The 14665-nt window shown below is 41.3% G+C and overlaps 1 protein-coding gene across 2 annotated transcripts in view; it reads right to left on the reverse strand.

The window, feature by feature from the left end:
• Positions 1–1843: 1843 nt before the first annotated feature.
• PDE4B (phosphodiesterase 4B) overlaps positions 1844–14665 on the reverse strand; it is a 352152-nt gene continuing 339330 nt past the window's right edge. For both annotated transcript variants that reach the window (XM_077776270.1, XM_077776271.1), the window contains 8 exons: positions 12910–13088; positions 11538–11636; positions 11227–11391; positions 10478–10577; positions 8232–8386; positions 7999–8121; positions 7112–7294; positions 1844–4158 (listed from right to left, as the gene is read on the reverse strand). In XM_077776270.1, coding sequence (XP_077632396.1) covers positions 3793–4158; positions 7112–7294; positions 7999–8121; positions 8232–8386; positions 10478–10577; positions 11227–11391; positions 11538–11636; positions 12910–13088 — 1370 coding nt within the window. In that variant the 3' untranslated portion in view covers positions 1844–3792. The remainder of the gene's footprint in view (positions 4159–7111; positions 7295–7998; positions 8122–8231; positions 8387–10477; positions 10578–11226; positions 11392–11537; positions 11637–12909; positions 13089–14665) is intronic.

The following is a 14665-nucleotide window of genomic DNA, read 5'->3' on the forward strand; positions in this document are numbered from 1 at the left end:
GGCCGTGGTGGATGCACAATAGCTGAAAACAGTTACAGTGAAAGAAAGTTGCTATGGCTTGGATGTTTGTGTCCTCTCCTTCCCCCAAATTCATCTGTTGGAATCCTAACTCCCAAAGATGATGGTATTAGGAGGTGAGGACTTTGAGAGGTGCTTAAGTCATGAGGGTGAGGGCCTCATGGACGGGATGAGTGTCCTTATATTAAAAGGGTCCAGAGAGATCTCTAGTCTTCTCTACCAAGTGAGGACAGAGCAAGAAGGTAACTGGCTATGATCTGGGAAGTGGGCGTGCACCAGAATATAACGATGCTGATACCTTAATCTTGGACCAGTCTCCAGAACTGTGAGAAATAAACTTCTGTTGTTAATTCACCCAGTCTGTGGTATTTCATAAAAGCAGCTTAAACAGACTGACAAAAGCTTTAGCCACAAGCATGGCCCTCTCTTCAGGAGCACTGGCTCTCTACTGAAATTGCATGTTATGATTACCTGGGAGAATCAGAAAAATCTGGTGCCTGGGTTCTACTCAAGACCAATTCAAACAGAATCTGGGAGCGTGGGGGTGAAACCCAAACATTAATATTAAAAAAAATATATTTATTCCCCAAGTGATGCTCATTTACAGCAAGGTAAAAACTATTTCTCTGTAGAAAACATACCTGCACTTATTTATAAATATTTATAGCTATAGACATTATAAAAGTCACACCTGTGCCTGTGCTAACCGATTCACTTTGTCACTTGACCTGTAAGAACTCAGGGATGATGGTGATGGAATCAGAAATCAAGGATGGGAGCTAAGTGCTCTGAACATTAGCTCTGCACCCGGGCAGACTGCTTCTGCAATATCGGCACATCTTGTCTTTGTGAAGAAATTCAGTAATTTCAGTTTATTGAGTGGAATACTTCTAAAGCAGTCCACTTACTTATTCACAAGCAAGTTCCCTGTGGTTAAAATATTATGTGTTTATTTATCTTGATTCTTATTTGTGGCCTTCCTTATCACTCCCCCCCCACACACACACACACACTTCTTAGGATAAATTTTTTTTAATGTTCATTTATTTTTGAGAGAGAGAGAGAGAGCGAGTGAGCACGAGTGGGGGAGGGGCACAGAGAGAAGGAGACATAGAATCCAAAGCAGATTCCAGGCTCTGAGCTATCAGCACAGAGCCCGATGCAGGGTTTGAACCCACAAGCCATGAGATCATGACTTGAGCTGAAATCGGACGCTTAACAGACCGAACCACTCAGACACCCCAGGATAAATTTTTTTAAAAGCTGATTGTAAAATTTCAACCTAGTATTTAAGTATTTTGCCTATGATATTTATATAGCTCTTTCCAGAAAGAAAAATATAACCATAGTATCAATAGGAGACTCCATGAATGATGGAAAAGACCATGGAGAGTCAACCAGTGCTCTGTCAATGGTGCTTGAAGACGACTCTTTGGACTCCAGATTCTTTATGAGTCCAAGGGATCGGTGGGACCATCTGACAACATGAAGCTAATGTTCTGGGATTCCAGGATTCATTTGTTTGGAGGACCCAGCCAAGTTGGAGATTCCCTTTATTCACCTAGTAGATTAAACTCTTCAGATTCTTAAAGTGGTTTTGTTTGTTTTTCTTTACCACCTTCCTTCCCGCATCATTGAGCTGCATGGATATTTGCTAAGAAAATGTGAAGCGTTCCAAGCTAGGGGACTTTTTGGACATAGATTCTGAAACTTCAGTTGAGGGGCTGGCCAGGCAAAGTCGTTGGTTTTCTTTGTGGGGTATGGTAGGAGAGAAGAGAGAAAAAAAAAANGGTCAGAACTAACCACAAAATAATTGGGCCTACAGTCTAATCTAATCATGCTTTTGTTTATTCACTTCATATAAAAGTCTCTTATGAATGCATTTGAGCACAATATATAATAATAATAATAATAATACTATTATAACATACATTGTGAGAAACTGAAAACAAGAAAATGTCCACCTGAAAGAATGCAGTGTTTATAGACATACAAACCCATTGGTCATGCACGTTTGTGCCGTTTCTTTAATTAGTGAGTTACAATGCTGAACTGAAAGCATGAAATATATTTTACACACAGAGACTGAAGCCAGGAAGAGGCCCAACAAGTGTTATCAGAAGCTTCACATTTGCATAATTTACTACATCAGTTCACATTTTATTATAAAATTCACATTGTTTTATTGTGTTTTTTGTAATTAATTGGAACATGACATTCCTGCTGAATGGCAGGCAGGAGGCTTTCAGAATCAGTAGTTTGGGAACAGTCGGAAGAACCATCTGCGAGCAAATGTAGTGTTACTGTTTCCACCAAAGCCACAACTAGAGTAGAACCCAGTTAGAGCCCAATTCACGCGTACACAGATTTGGCTAGAACACGGGTGAAAACTACATCCCTTTGCCCCCTACCCCTATCAAACTATACAAAAGTAAAAGCTCAGTATGAACCATTTAGTATCTAATGTGAGACTCCTGAATCTAAAACTGGTTCACAAAGGGGTTGTGCAGTACTAGCAACTCAGACAGGGAAGAGGGCAGACCTTCTGAATAAAAGCCCACGAATGTCCTCACTGGGGAAGGGGTCGTATGTCTCTCTTAAGCGATGTCCAGGTATATAATACACAATACAAAAACGTGACAAGAAAAGTCGCAACTCTTAGGCAGAGTTTTCTACACAAATGTAACACCACCGTTGGCAGGCAATGTTAGATATATAAATTAATAACTTACAAAACATTACATTATATACATTAAGTAATAAATATACTGTTATAAACAGAAATGGAGGTGTTAGCGCAGAAGGCAGTGCGAGAGAAAGACGGCAGCATCAAATTGAAGACGGGGTACCTGGGTGGAGAGTGATGGGGGGAGGGGACAGGATGGGGACCGTGCAGCGCCTGGTGGCCCAGGGGTTCAGGCCACAACGTGGAGCGCTGCCAAAACGAGCTGAATTTTACACAGACTGTTACTGAGAACAACACAACTACCCCTTCCTACCTCTTAGCTTGTTCACTTTATTCTGTTTGCAGCACAAAAAGTGAAGCTCTAAGAGGAAAAATACTGCTCTAAGCAGGCAAACAGAGAGAAGTTATACAGGCAACTGTCAAGCTGGATGGGACGACAGGGGAAGGAAGTAGATGTGGTTAGAAGCATGTCCTTTCTATTTGCACAAGTAACTGTAGTAAAGTGAAAGATATTGCCCAAGAAAGAAGGAAGACCATTTTCTTTCCTTTTTTTCTTTTTTTTCCCAGAAAGAGTCAAAAAAGTTTATGTCAACTTTGAATGCTTATCTGTGTAGAAGTTGATACTAAACTCTAGGTATTCAACAGGCATTTTAAAGACGTGAAAATGTTTTACAAAAAAGGCACACAGGTTGGCAGACAAGGGGACAGGTGAGCAGATTTATAAATGAAGTTATTAATCAGTCAGTTCAGTCACTAGAGGGGAGAGATTCCCAAAACTTAATGCAGAAAAATCTCTCAGTTTTGTGTCTTCTATTTTCAAGCCATTTACTCAGGATCTGATCTTGGCCTCCAGTACCAGGTAAAGCTTCAGCTCTCCACTAAGCTTGCAGGCGGGGCAAGCCAACCGTGGAATTCTCTGAACTGCTATTTGCTTCGTGGTCTCGCATTCTGGCTCCAAACTCAAGCAACTGGAAAGGCCGCATGGCCCTTGTCCCGTGCAGGCCTAAGCCCCCGTGACGGGCTGGCCCTACCATACTGCTGGCATGCTTGTCAAAGGTGGAATGTTCATCTCCACATGGAGAAGGCGATTATGTGTCGATCGGGGACTTGTCTTCTGTCACAATGTCTACATCAGTCCCTCCTAGTGAATCCCTGTGTTCGGGATCAATCACACAAAGTGTCTTTGTGCTGCTGAAATAGCTGTGACCCTCTCCCTCTTTGTCAGGGCCTTCGGAATCCTCCTCTTCAAGGGTCAGTTCAAACTGAAACTTCTCCATCAGACCCTGACAGTCTCTGTTCTGCTCGTCCAGTGGTGGAGAGGGGCTCTGCGGTATCATGCTCTGATACCAGTTCCTATTATCTTCTAATGTATCCAGAATGTCCTGGGCATCAGGCTGCACCAGATCTGCCCAGGTCTCCCAGAGTGGATGGACGATGTAGTCAATGAAGCCGACCTGGAAAAAAATAAGGTTACACATCAGTTATTATGATAGGCTCTTGAAAACTTAACAAACTGTCCTAGTTTCTAGGCAAAGAAAGAACCACAACAACCCAAGAGGGATCAATAATAATAGATTCTCTGTTTCCATATATACTACACGATACACCCTCCCCTGGATCTAATATGTACGTTATCGCTCTTCATTCCACGAAGTAAGTATTGTTACCCACACTTTACAAAGGAGGAAACTAAGACTCGTTGAGATGAAATATCTTGTCAGAGATCACAGAGCCTGGAGAAGCTGGAACTTAGTCCCAGTTCTGTCTGACTCCAAAACCTGTGTTTGTCTTCCTATAACTGACTACTTTTCCTTTCACGAGTGCCAGATAAGAAGTCTGGATGGAACCCTGGCTGGGAATGACTTTGTCACTACTTAGATTCTGTGAGTCATTCCACAAAGAAGGAAGCTCCAGGTCTAATGAGTTCTGACTCAACATTCTTTCCCTGACAAATTCAAAATATGCCGCTATTCCAAAATGAAGGGGAGACAGCCCCCAACTCCTCAGAAATTTCTCAAGTTCCGTGGAATGCTTTTGTTTGTAGACGAGTATGGTAAAACATCTGAAGATACTTCAAGACCCTAAACAAACAAATATCCCCTTTGTGGACATGTCTGCAATTGTCTTAGATCCACAGGGTATAGTCACTTCCATGAGGAGAAAAGAGGGAAAATAAAAACAATTAAGGAGTTCCTTTGCTAGTGTTCTTGCGAATACGTATGAGGCTTATGGCTCTGTTATGGTTTACACAGAGGCTATGCATCCTGCATGAGCTGGCTCAGTGGCCTTCTGCTGACCTCTCCATTGTCGGACAAACAGGAAACACTGGGGGTGGGGGCAGGTTGTGAGAAAGAATAGGCACAAGTTGAATGAGGGAATGGAATTCCCCTGTCCTGGTCTGGGGAACTGGTGAATGCTGGGTCCAGATTCTGAGGTAGATGAGCAAGAGCAACTTATACGCCTCCATGGCACATGGTATGGCTCTTTTTCCACACTACTGGAAACCGTTCCTTTCACAACATTCTGGTTCTTGGTAAATCATGTAATAGATCAAAGTTCATACGTGACTCCTATGCACCTATATCTATATGTACCTATTATTTATATTTATAATCTATAATCTACCTATCTATCTGTCTATCATTATCTATCATCTGTCTATCTACCTACCTATCTATCTTCCCTTCCTCCCTAGTGCTTCCCTAGTCTTTTTTTTCCCTTAGTCTTAACATAATTCACACCAAAGTTGGGACATCTCTGATCTGCATTAGTTACATGACCTTGACTGCAGATGATTCAGTTATTTCTCTTGCTTCCACCCACTCCCTTTTCCTCCCTTTTACTTCCTTATGTGTATTTAATGGATTTTAGAGACAATTTTCAAGGTGTTTTTCAGGGACCTGAAAAAACAAGCTCAAGGCAATGGAGAAAATGGAATCAGCTAAATGCAGTGCGGTCATTTCCTTTCTGCATTTGTTTTGCTTCTGCTAAATGATTGGCACTTTTTTGAAAGGTGGTCTCTAGCCGCTTATTTCCTAGGCCCTGGGCTGGAGAGAGCTCTACAAATCCTAAGAGCACCTAGTCAAGGGCTTTACTGCCAGACTACTCAGACAACGCTTGCCAGAGCCTGTCTGTGGGGAACACCAGAGTGGGCCATGATGTCATGGCAACAGGGAGACCTGTCTAAGGGATGCAGAGTGAAGAGCTCTGGGTGGAGGGCAGCTGGGTCACTAAGACTGGTGAAATGAGCCAAGGGATGGCTTCTCCACCTGATACACTGGGAAAATAGCTGCTCTGTCTCATAAAGCTGTTTGGAGGTTCAAATAGGACAAGGTAGGGGAAAACGGGTAGAAAAGCACATAGAACACCATAAAAATATAAAATACCACTGTTGACGGGCATTATTCTAATTAATTAATTATTCTAATGAAGGGTTTAGGGGATTTGAATTGGCCCTGATAACTTAATGTTACCGTGCATTTTTAGAGTATATTAGCTTTTTAGAGCACATTCACAGATTTTAAACTCATTTGACTGGGTTTCTTTAAGAAACAGCCAAACAATATCTGCAAGGGAACTCTGCATCGATTTACAAGTATATGTATGTGGGGGGGGGGGGGGGGGGGGANAAGAGGATAAACACTAACAAAAAGCACTCCTAATGCTTTTGTGATGAAGACCTTGAACAGCCTGTGCACCCATTCTCAATCATGACTACTTGGCTCAGACCATTTGTTGCCCCGAAAAACATAACATTTCAGCAGGCCCTGAGCCTTTGTGGGGGTATCAATACTTCTAGTGCTATACACTCTGCAGCTAGAGGTATATGAGGCATTTGGGCATCCTCCAGCCTCCAGCATATTATCCCCAGTCCTCGCACACAGGGAATCTGTAGCTCCGGACATGATCGGAAGATGTCAGCATGTTCTCAGAGGTAGAGAACCAACCATGGAAGGGGACACAGGACAGGGCGTTGACTGTGAGGTGGAAGAGGCGTGTGGAATGAGATCCACACCTGGCAGTGTACTTGATTATGGAGGGACAACGGATCCAGGGTGGGGGAAGCAACGATGAAGAGTAGAGCTCCTGGATTAGGACAGGGGTAAGAGAAATCTGGAGAGACGGCGTGGGGAGGTAGTAGCTCTGAGTTCAGTCAGCTGGATTTGTTAAGGTCATAGACAACTCCCTAAACAGTTTGAGGATACACAGACCAAACGTCGATGGGTTTCTGAGGACTGCTTTGTTTCCACCCTGTGAAACTGAGTGTGATGGAGAAGGCAAATGAGTCCCATGTAGAATGGAACTAAATGGGTAGTTGCTTCCTTATAACTTCAGGAATTTGACAGAACCCTCTAGTTCTACAATCGGCAGAGCTCACAGAAACTTTGAAAATTTCATATTAGTTACCTGGGATTTTTCCACAGAAGCTGTGTGCTTATCACACATTGGGCTAATCTCCATTCCCCTCTCACGCTCTTTGTCTCCCTGCTGGAAGAACTCTTCCATGATGCGGTCTGTCCATTGCCGATACAACTCCAAGGACTTTGTGGGGTTGCTTAGGTCTGCACAGTGTACCATGTTGCGAAGGACCTGAAATCATCAAGTTTTGGAAATCTCAGAAAATTAGGTGTAAATACTACCAGAACATCTCATCCCTCTTGTACTAGTACACTCGGTACCCAACCTAAGAACATTTTAGTTGCATTATAATTGTGGTGCGTACACCAAAAATGCCGTATTACAATGGTGCTGGCCAGACTTGGTTATTTACCATCATAGGAGTCCCAAAAGAGAAAATGTGCGTCTTCTCAGACTGATAGTCATTGAATGTAAAAACTGGAAGGGACATTAGAGGTCAAATGCTGCCATCGTTTCCCTTCCCCAGCTTGGAAAAAATGCAAAGAATTACTCAAAAGTAGATATCTTCATATTTTCCACTTGTGGAAAGAGACCAGCTGATGGCAGTTTGTGTAATCAAAACAGACCTAACAGTCTTCAAGTCAATGGGATTTATATCCAAACACGAGCTTTTGGGACCAGCAGTCACGTATCCCCTATTACAAACGAATTTTGACATTTATTTTTAGAACTGAGAAATTCAATAATAGGGTTATGTTTTTCTTCATAAATTAGAGGATAAACTCAAATGTCCATTTTCCTTGTTCTTAAAATAAGCCCAAATTGTAATAATAACCATATATGAAACTAACTGGACTAATGTTTGCTTTCATTTTTTAATCGTTTAATGTAGTTTGGTTTGGCTTTGTGTTAAATCAAAGGCTCTCATCAAATACCTGTATACGATCTGTGTAGTTGTCCAGAAGAAGAACACCTGAACTTGTAACTTTCTTTGTTTCCACCATGGTCTTCAGGTCCGCCAGCAGGCTCATATGTTTGGACATATCAGTTGCTAACACCTAGGGTAAAAAGAAACGAAACTATCAACAAACTCACTTGACTGAAAAGAATGGCGTTTCTTGTCCTGGGCAGGGAAAAGGAAGTGAGGGATATAGGAAGGAAGTCTTACCATGTCGATAACCATTTTCCTGAGTGTCTGGCGCTGCTTCTTGGTGAGATTCTGGAAAATATCACAGTGTTCTTCTTGTAGCAGTTTGAAACCCACAGCAAGGTGATGGTTTTCCAACACAGATTCATCATTATACATCAGAGCAAGTTCTGAATCTAATAAACAAGGAAAAAGGACGAATTAAGAACAAAGGGATGTAATTCCAATGTTGGCACTACTTCAGTGTGAAATCAGATCCAGTTCTTTCTAAATGATGTTAGGAACCAAGATTCACGTGTCATTTCTCATCAGAGACACAGTTTCCCCCTCCAAGGGGAAACAGTCGGTTTCCAAGCAAATTATGCTTGTCATAGATATCGGTGCATAAGCTTTCTCTTTGACTACAATTCATGGTATTTTTAAGTCTTTTTTCTCCTTCTTCATTTCAGATGAAGGATTCACCATTCCCAAGCAATGAAACCCCATTTTTATCTCAGTTTGTAATTTCCTTTATGTCTTTTTGCTTTGGAAAGGAATAAAATGAAAATGCCACTAAACTTTATCAAATGTATTAGGATTTTCAAACTATTTCACTTTCTTATAGGTTCCCCAGTTCTGTCAATTGTGAGTTTTCAATTTTCAAAGATGTTAATAGTGTGAGTGTCAAATTTTGTACTATCCAAATATGGTAACAAAACATTAATAATTTCTTGGAACAATCTTGATGTCAGATTTTCTGTCCTCTGAAGTATCTCAGAAATGGCAAGATCTGGATATCTAAACTATAGCTTCCAGCCTGCCTTTCACACAGAAGAGCCACAGACATCTTTTGTCAGGCAGAGTTGTGGTCTTCACTGGAGAATATGGTCAATAAATCTGGAAGGAACATTTTCTCTTAATAAAGAATAACAGCCAAGTGATGGCAACAGGTTCCTAATTGCAGATGTTGTCACTCATATACCATTGTTTTAACTGTATGCTTTGTGTTACATTCTCAGAATGGGTAGTAGGATATATGAAGTCATTTTAGCACTCCTGCCCTGTTCACCTTGTGATCAATCCCAGATCTGCAAACTGGCTTTATATGTTCTAGTGTTGTAGGTGGCTGTAGCAGAAAGACCACTTTTCTGTGTGAAGCTCACTGGCCCATATATGGTTTGGTTTGTGACACCACACTGTGCCAGCCAATACAATCCAACAGCCGGGTAGTTGCCGAACGTTTATATTCTTTCAGTAGAAGAACAAGGTTAAAAAAAGAATCTACCCTTCACCCAGATTATTCAGATATTCTAATGATAAAGTAGGACAGAGAATCTTACATAGTAAGTAGCTCAAGCATTCCTATAAAACCATCAGTACTTGATATTAGTACTGGATAACCAATATTCTCAGAAGAAAAAGAATTTGGATTTTTGGCATTTAGAAATTATGCGCTAGCTGAGAAAATTCATGGGTTTTATTTACTTTTTTAATATTTGTTTATTTATTTTGAGAGAGGGTTCATGCATGAGCAGGGGAGGGGCAGAGAGAGAGGGGGAGAGAGAATCCAAGCAGGCACTGCATTGTCAGCACAGAGCCCTACGTGTGGCTCAATCCCATGAATAGTGAGATCATGATCTGAGCTGAAATCAAGAGTTGGACACTTAACTGACTGAGCCACACAGGTTCCCCAAATTCGTTCCCCAAATTTTCGCTGGCATGGATACTAAGTATTTTCAGCATGACAAAAGCATTGTGTCTAGCTTAAAGTCCTAAGACTGGACCAGCCTTAAATGTCACTGGCGTCATCTTCACTACTACAGGCCAAGCATTCCAGTCTTTGTAGTTTTACTTCTGTTTGGAGGTTCCCATGCTCAGATCCAATATCTGAGCCTGCTTCCTCAGTGGAGAGGGATGCTAGTGGGTCACCATATTCTATGTGAGAGACCCGCATAACATTGACAATCATTATCACATTATCCCCAAGCCTTTCCTTGTCCTTACTGAATAATTTCACATCTGTTGCTCTTTCCTCACATATTGTATTTTTCAAATGTTGAGTACTTTTTATGGTTCCCCTCTGACCCTTTTCAAGTTCTCCATGCAGCTCAAAAAATTATGTTTTTGGACTGGACGCAGTATCCAGGAAAGGTCTGACCAGCTTGAGTGGAATGAAGGATTACCTCATTATTACCCTTATTATCATCCATAATGAAAACATTAGGGGGAAAAAATGAACCAGTGAATCATACAATTATCTCAAATGACTGTTCTAGTAGTGAACTCACTTGTGTTGATGAGAAACTGGTTGGAGACTCCAGGGTGATCAACGTCATGGATAGCAGCTGCAAAAATGGCGGCCAGAATTTCCAAATCTGTGAAGACGGCCTGCAGAGTGAAATGAGCACATTCAACTCTGTATCCCACTGGCCTGTATCCTGCTTATTCGGTTTCATATTAAAGTATCCATTTCACTCTTGTTGGGAGAAGGATTGTTTGCTGATTTATAGACTGTCTCGATACACTAATTAAATATAGATTCTATCCATCATCATAAGGTTTCATGTGAACGGGATGACAGTGACGCCCATGTCCACATCAAGCCTATAGGAAGGCTTTAGCGCCATGCCCCAGGTGAGGTCTGATGTTTGTTTCTTGGATAAGTGGTAGGAAAGGATGGGGCTACGTAACACAAGCATATACAAGTCAAAGAAGCAAGTCTGGCTGGGGATATACTACATAATAGATGCTGTTCTGGTCACTTATTAGATACTGGAGATACAATGAAAAATAAAGCACCCTGTTACTGCTTAACAATTAAATAATTTTTCAATTGTGAGAGATGTAAAGAGGGTCACTCTGATATTAGAGAGCAGAGTAAGTAGAAATACCTTTCATCTTTATTAGTAACCCAATTAATAGATGTTATACATAATAAAGAACCAGTTCAAGCAGGTGCAATTGTTTCTGTAAATATATTACATGTTGGATAGCATATATTTTAACGAGGATGGGAAGGTAATACAAAACTACTCACATCTAATGCTGGTGTAGAAAGAAGAACATGGGTTGACTGGGCTACATCAGCAGCGTGTAGGCTGTTATGATATGCCACATCAGAATGGTAATGGTCTTCTAAAGTCATCATGTAGGTTACAAATGTATCAGATGAGATTTTGAATGTCTTTAGGAGGTCTCTTTCCTATGTAGTAAAATGGATTAGAAAATAAATAAGTGGATGTCCAAAAATGAAGAAAAGTCAAATCAGGAAAGTAGACTGGGATGGAAAAAAATCATAAAGAGCCATCTAACTGAATAAGCAATAAATATTCTCTCCCTTTTACTTACCTGGAATATGGCATACATGATGCAGGTGAGGGGCCTATTGTGTGAATATCCAGCCACATTGAAGATGTTAAGGCCCCATTTGTTCAGGTCTTCAAGCTCCTATAATCAAAATTAGAGGAATTTTGAAATAAGTACAGTTTTGTTAGCATACCTCATTATTCTTATTTAGTTTTTGGACAATGGCTGCTAAGTCTTTTGAGTGTCTATTTAAAGTATTCTAGTTGCATGAAGATTTGAAAATGGAATGGCCTAGGAGGTTGAGTGCCTTTTTCATTTTAGTTGCATGGTTCTCTATATTTTTTCAGAAAAGGGAGAGTGTGTGTCTAATTTACAGTCTTGGTTGTTGACCTGCATTTACACACCTCAGTCCTCAATCAAGCTGTATTCAGAGGTAGCTACAAGTGGCTAGAGGTCCCTTTGGCTCCATTTCCCCATCTCTCCTCTTCACTGATCACCGCCCCATTAGTAAGAGCTAAGAAACAATCTCAGGGGAACTCCTTTGCTCTTCGGTTATTATTCCAAAGGGCCAGGTAGGGGAGACTCCGCAGCTAGAATGTGCAGAAGTCAGCCCTAGTTTAATGTAAAAGGTCATGAAAAATGCCAACTGCAGAATATTCCATCTCAGAGCTCTTGGGCTGCAGACAGACCTGGGGGGAAACATTATTCAGTCCTGTGTTGTGGGATGATTCCAAGATTATCTGATTAAAGGAGTCATTTATTCCATTCTGAACTCTTGCCCGGAATAAGAGATCTAGGCTCTCCCCAGGCGCTTGCCCCAAAGTGAGATCAACCTTGCTGTAATGGCATCTCTCAGAAAGCCTCGTTGAATGTCTGTTTGCTCACAGCATGCTCATTTCCTAGTGTCACAAGGCCAACATGACCTTGGCAGTCACCTTAGGTGCCCCCCTGGTAGACATGTGCATTCTCTCTGTGCCTTCCTCCACAGCTGGGGTTTGGGCTCTGAGTCAGTGCTCTCAATCTCTCTCCTGTCTTCTTCTCTGGCTCTGCCATTCAGTGCAGATTCTTCAACTAGTCCTTGGTATATAGCGCTGGTCTGTCCTCTGGGACAATTCAATCCTGTCTCCTGGCCTCCCTATGGATTCTCCCTGTGTGCCTTTGGTAGGATTCTCATTCATGAGGAACTTCCATTTATAAATCCAGCTCAGAATTAAACAAGAAAGAGTCCTTTGTTGTAGAAGAAGGGTCTTGAATTAGGTGCCCAGCAATGGACAAAGAAGCCACACTAGCCTTCTTATTGTCCAATTTAATAACAAAGCAAACACGATCACTGCTATTTTCTAGTAGATAGTTTTGGGCAGCTGCCTGCTGTAGAGCAGAGAACTACATACGCTCACCCCCAGCTCATGCATACCTTGGCCAGATGATCTTCATTTTCCGTGTTAACTCCAAAGCGTGAGATGCTTGTATTGTTTAAGCTTGAGCTGTGCATCAGCTTTTTCACTCCGCTTATCTGCGTCATGAGCTGTTGCTTTTTCTTTTTCTCTCTGTCCTTCTGGGTGGGAGATGGAATCTCCACATCATTCTGCTTGTCTGCAACAAAGGGAAACCATTTTCAGCCCAAGTGTGCCAATGAGAACCCACTGCAATATGCAAAACAACTTCTAATGTCCTGTAATGGGTTTTACATCTCATAAGGGACTGTCACACATTATCTCACTTGTCCAGGGCAATCCTGTGAGGTGGATGGGGAAAATAGGAGAATTTCTTGCTCCATTTCATTGCTAAGCAAACTGAGGCCTAGAGGAGCTAAATAAGTTGTCCAAGCAGTGGCAGAGGTAGGATCAATCCCATATCTTCTATGTGTAGTGTAATTTACAATTACACGTCTATAATTTTAAGGGAGGTCATCAATATTTATACGTAGATTTTTTTAAGTAAGTAATTTAAATGTTTGTAGAATAGAAAAGGTTCCTGCAGCCAAGCTCAGGTTCATAAAAACTTTATGTTCTGCTCATTTGATTATACTTATATTAATTTTTTTAATTTAAAAAATCCACACAACTTTAACTGGATATGACATCACTTCAGTGTAGATGAGCAGTATATCAGTGAGGAAATAAATGGTTTGTAATCTTCAAATAAATACATTAAGCCTTGGCTTATTACACCACCATTTGAGTTTAGAGGAGAACTACATCAGTTTTCCTTCATGCTTTATTTGTATTCATTCTACTAATTAATAATAAAACAATGCCTCTCATTTGTAACAGGCATTAGATTTATTGAAATATTTATGCTTATTAAAGATTTATGCTGATCTCATTTAATCATTTAAAACATTGTGCTACAACAAGGTAATAGCACAGGTAGGATTAGCGACGAAAACATCTACCTTCTCCTAGAGGTTCTTTCCTCTATTTCATGCTATTAAAAGTATCAGCAACCAAATATTCCATTTCACTTCACAGGGGCCTTTATCCTGAGTACTTACAAAAAAATGCACAAATTCTCTCAGGCCACAGGGATGCTTGTGAGTGCACTGAGGCAATAATTTATTCAATTGCTTCAACAGCTACTTCATTGAACTAAATGACACCCTGTGGCTGAAAGAGTTAATGCAGCTTTCCGAAAGTCCTGGATGTATCTCTGCTTGTTACAGTCAAAATGAGGACAAAGATAACTTCCCTATTTGAAAATGACATGGTTCCAGATGGCATGCTGGGACCTAGACTATTTGCTTTCAACTCTTGCAAGATGATGGCATAGTCACATGTTTTCCCCAGAGACCTCTTCCTGCTCCCAGGGCCCCGTGGACAACTCATCAAAGCAGAGCAAGCACTGGGAGACAGAAGCAGCACCATGGACGCATCCGCCCTGGGAGCGGGGCCATTCTCTGTCCCTAGTGTCCCCGTATTATCTTCAGGTGCCAGAAGCTCCTAGACTCATCGGTCTATGATTTTGCCTATGCAGGAATTTTAGTGGTCATCTGAATTAGTTTAGGGGTTTCCAACCTGGTTCAGCATCAGAAGCACCCAGGGAACTTTAGAAAAATAACAGATTATGAGCCCCACCCAGTCCTACTGAATCAGTATTTTTAAAAAGGCTTCCCAAGTGACACTGACGATCAGAGCCAGGTTTGGGAACCAATAATAATCCCACACTCTTAC

The sequence above is a fragment of the Crocuta crocuta genome, unplaced genomic scaffold (genome assembly GCF_008692635.1).
Source record: "Crocuta crocuta isolate KB4526 unplaced genomic scaffold, BGI_CrCroc_1.0 scaffold17, whole genome shotgun sequence".
In the NCBI taxonomy this organism is placed as follows: Eukaryota; Metazoa; Chordata; class Mammalia; order Carnivora; family Hyaenidae; genus Crocuta; species Crocuta crocuta.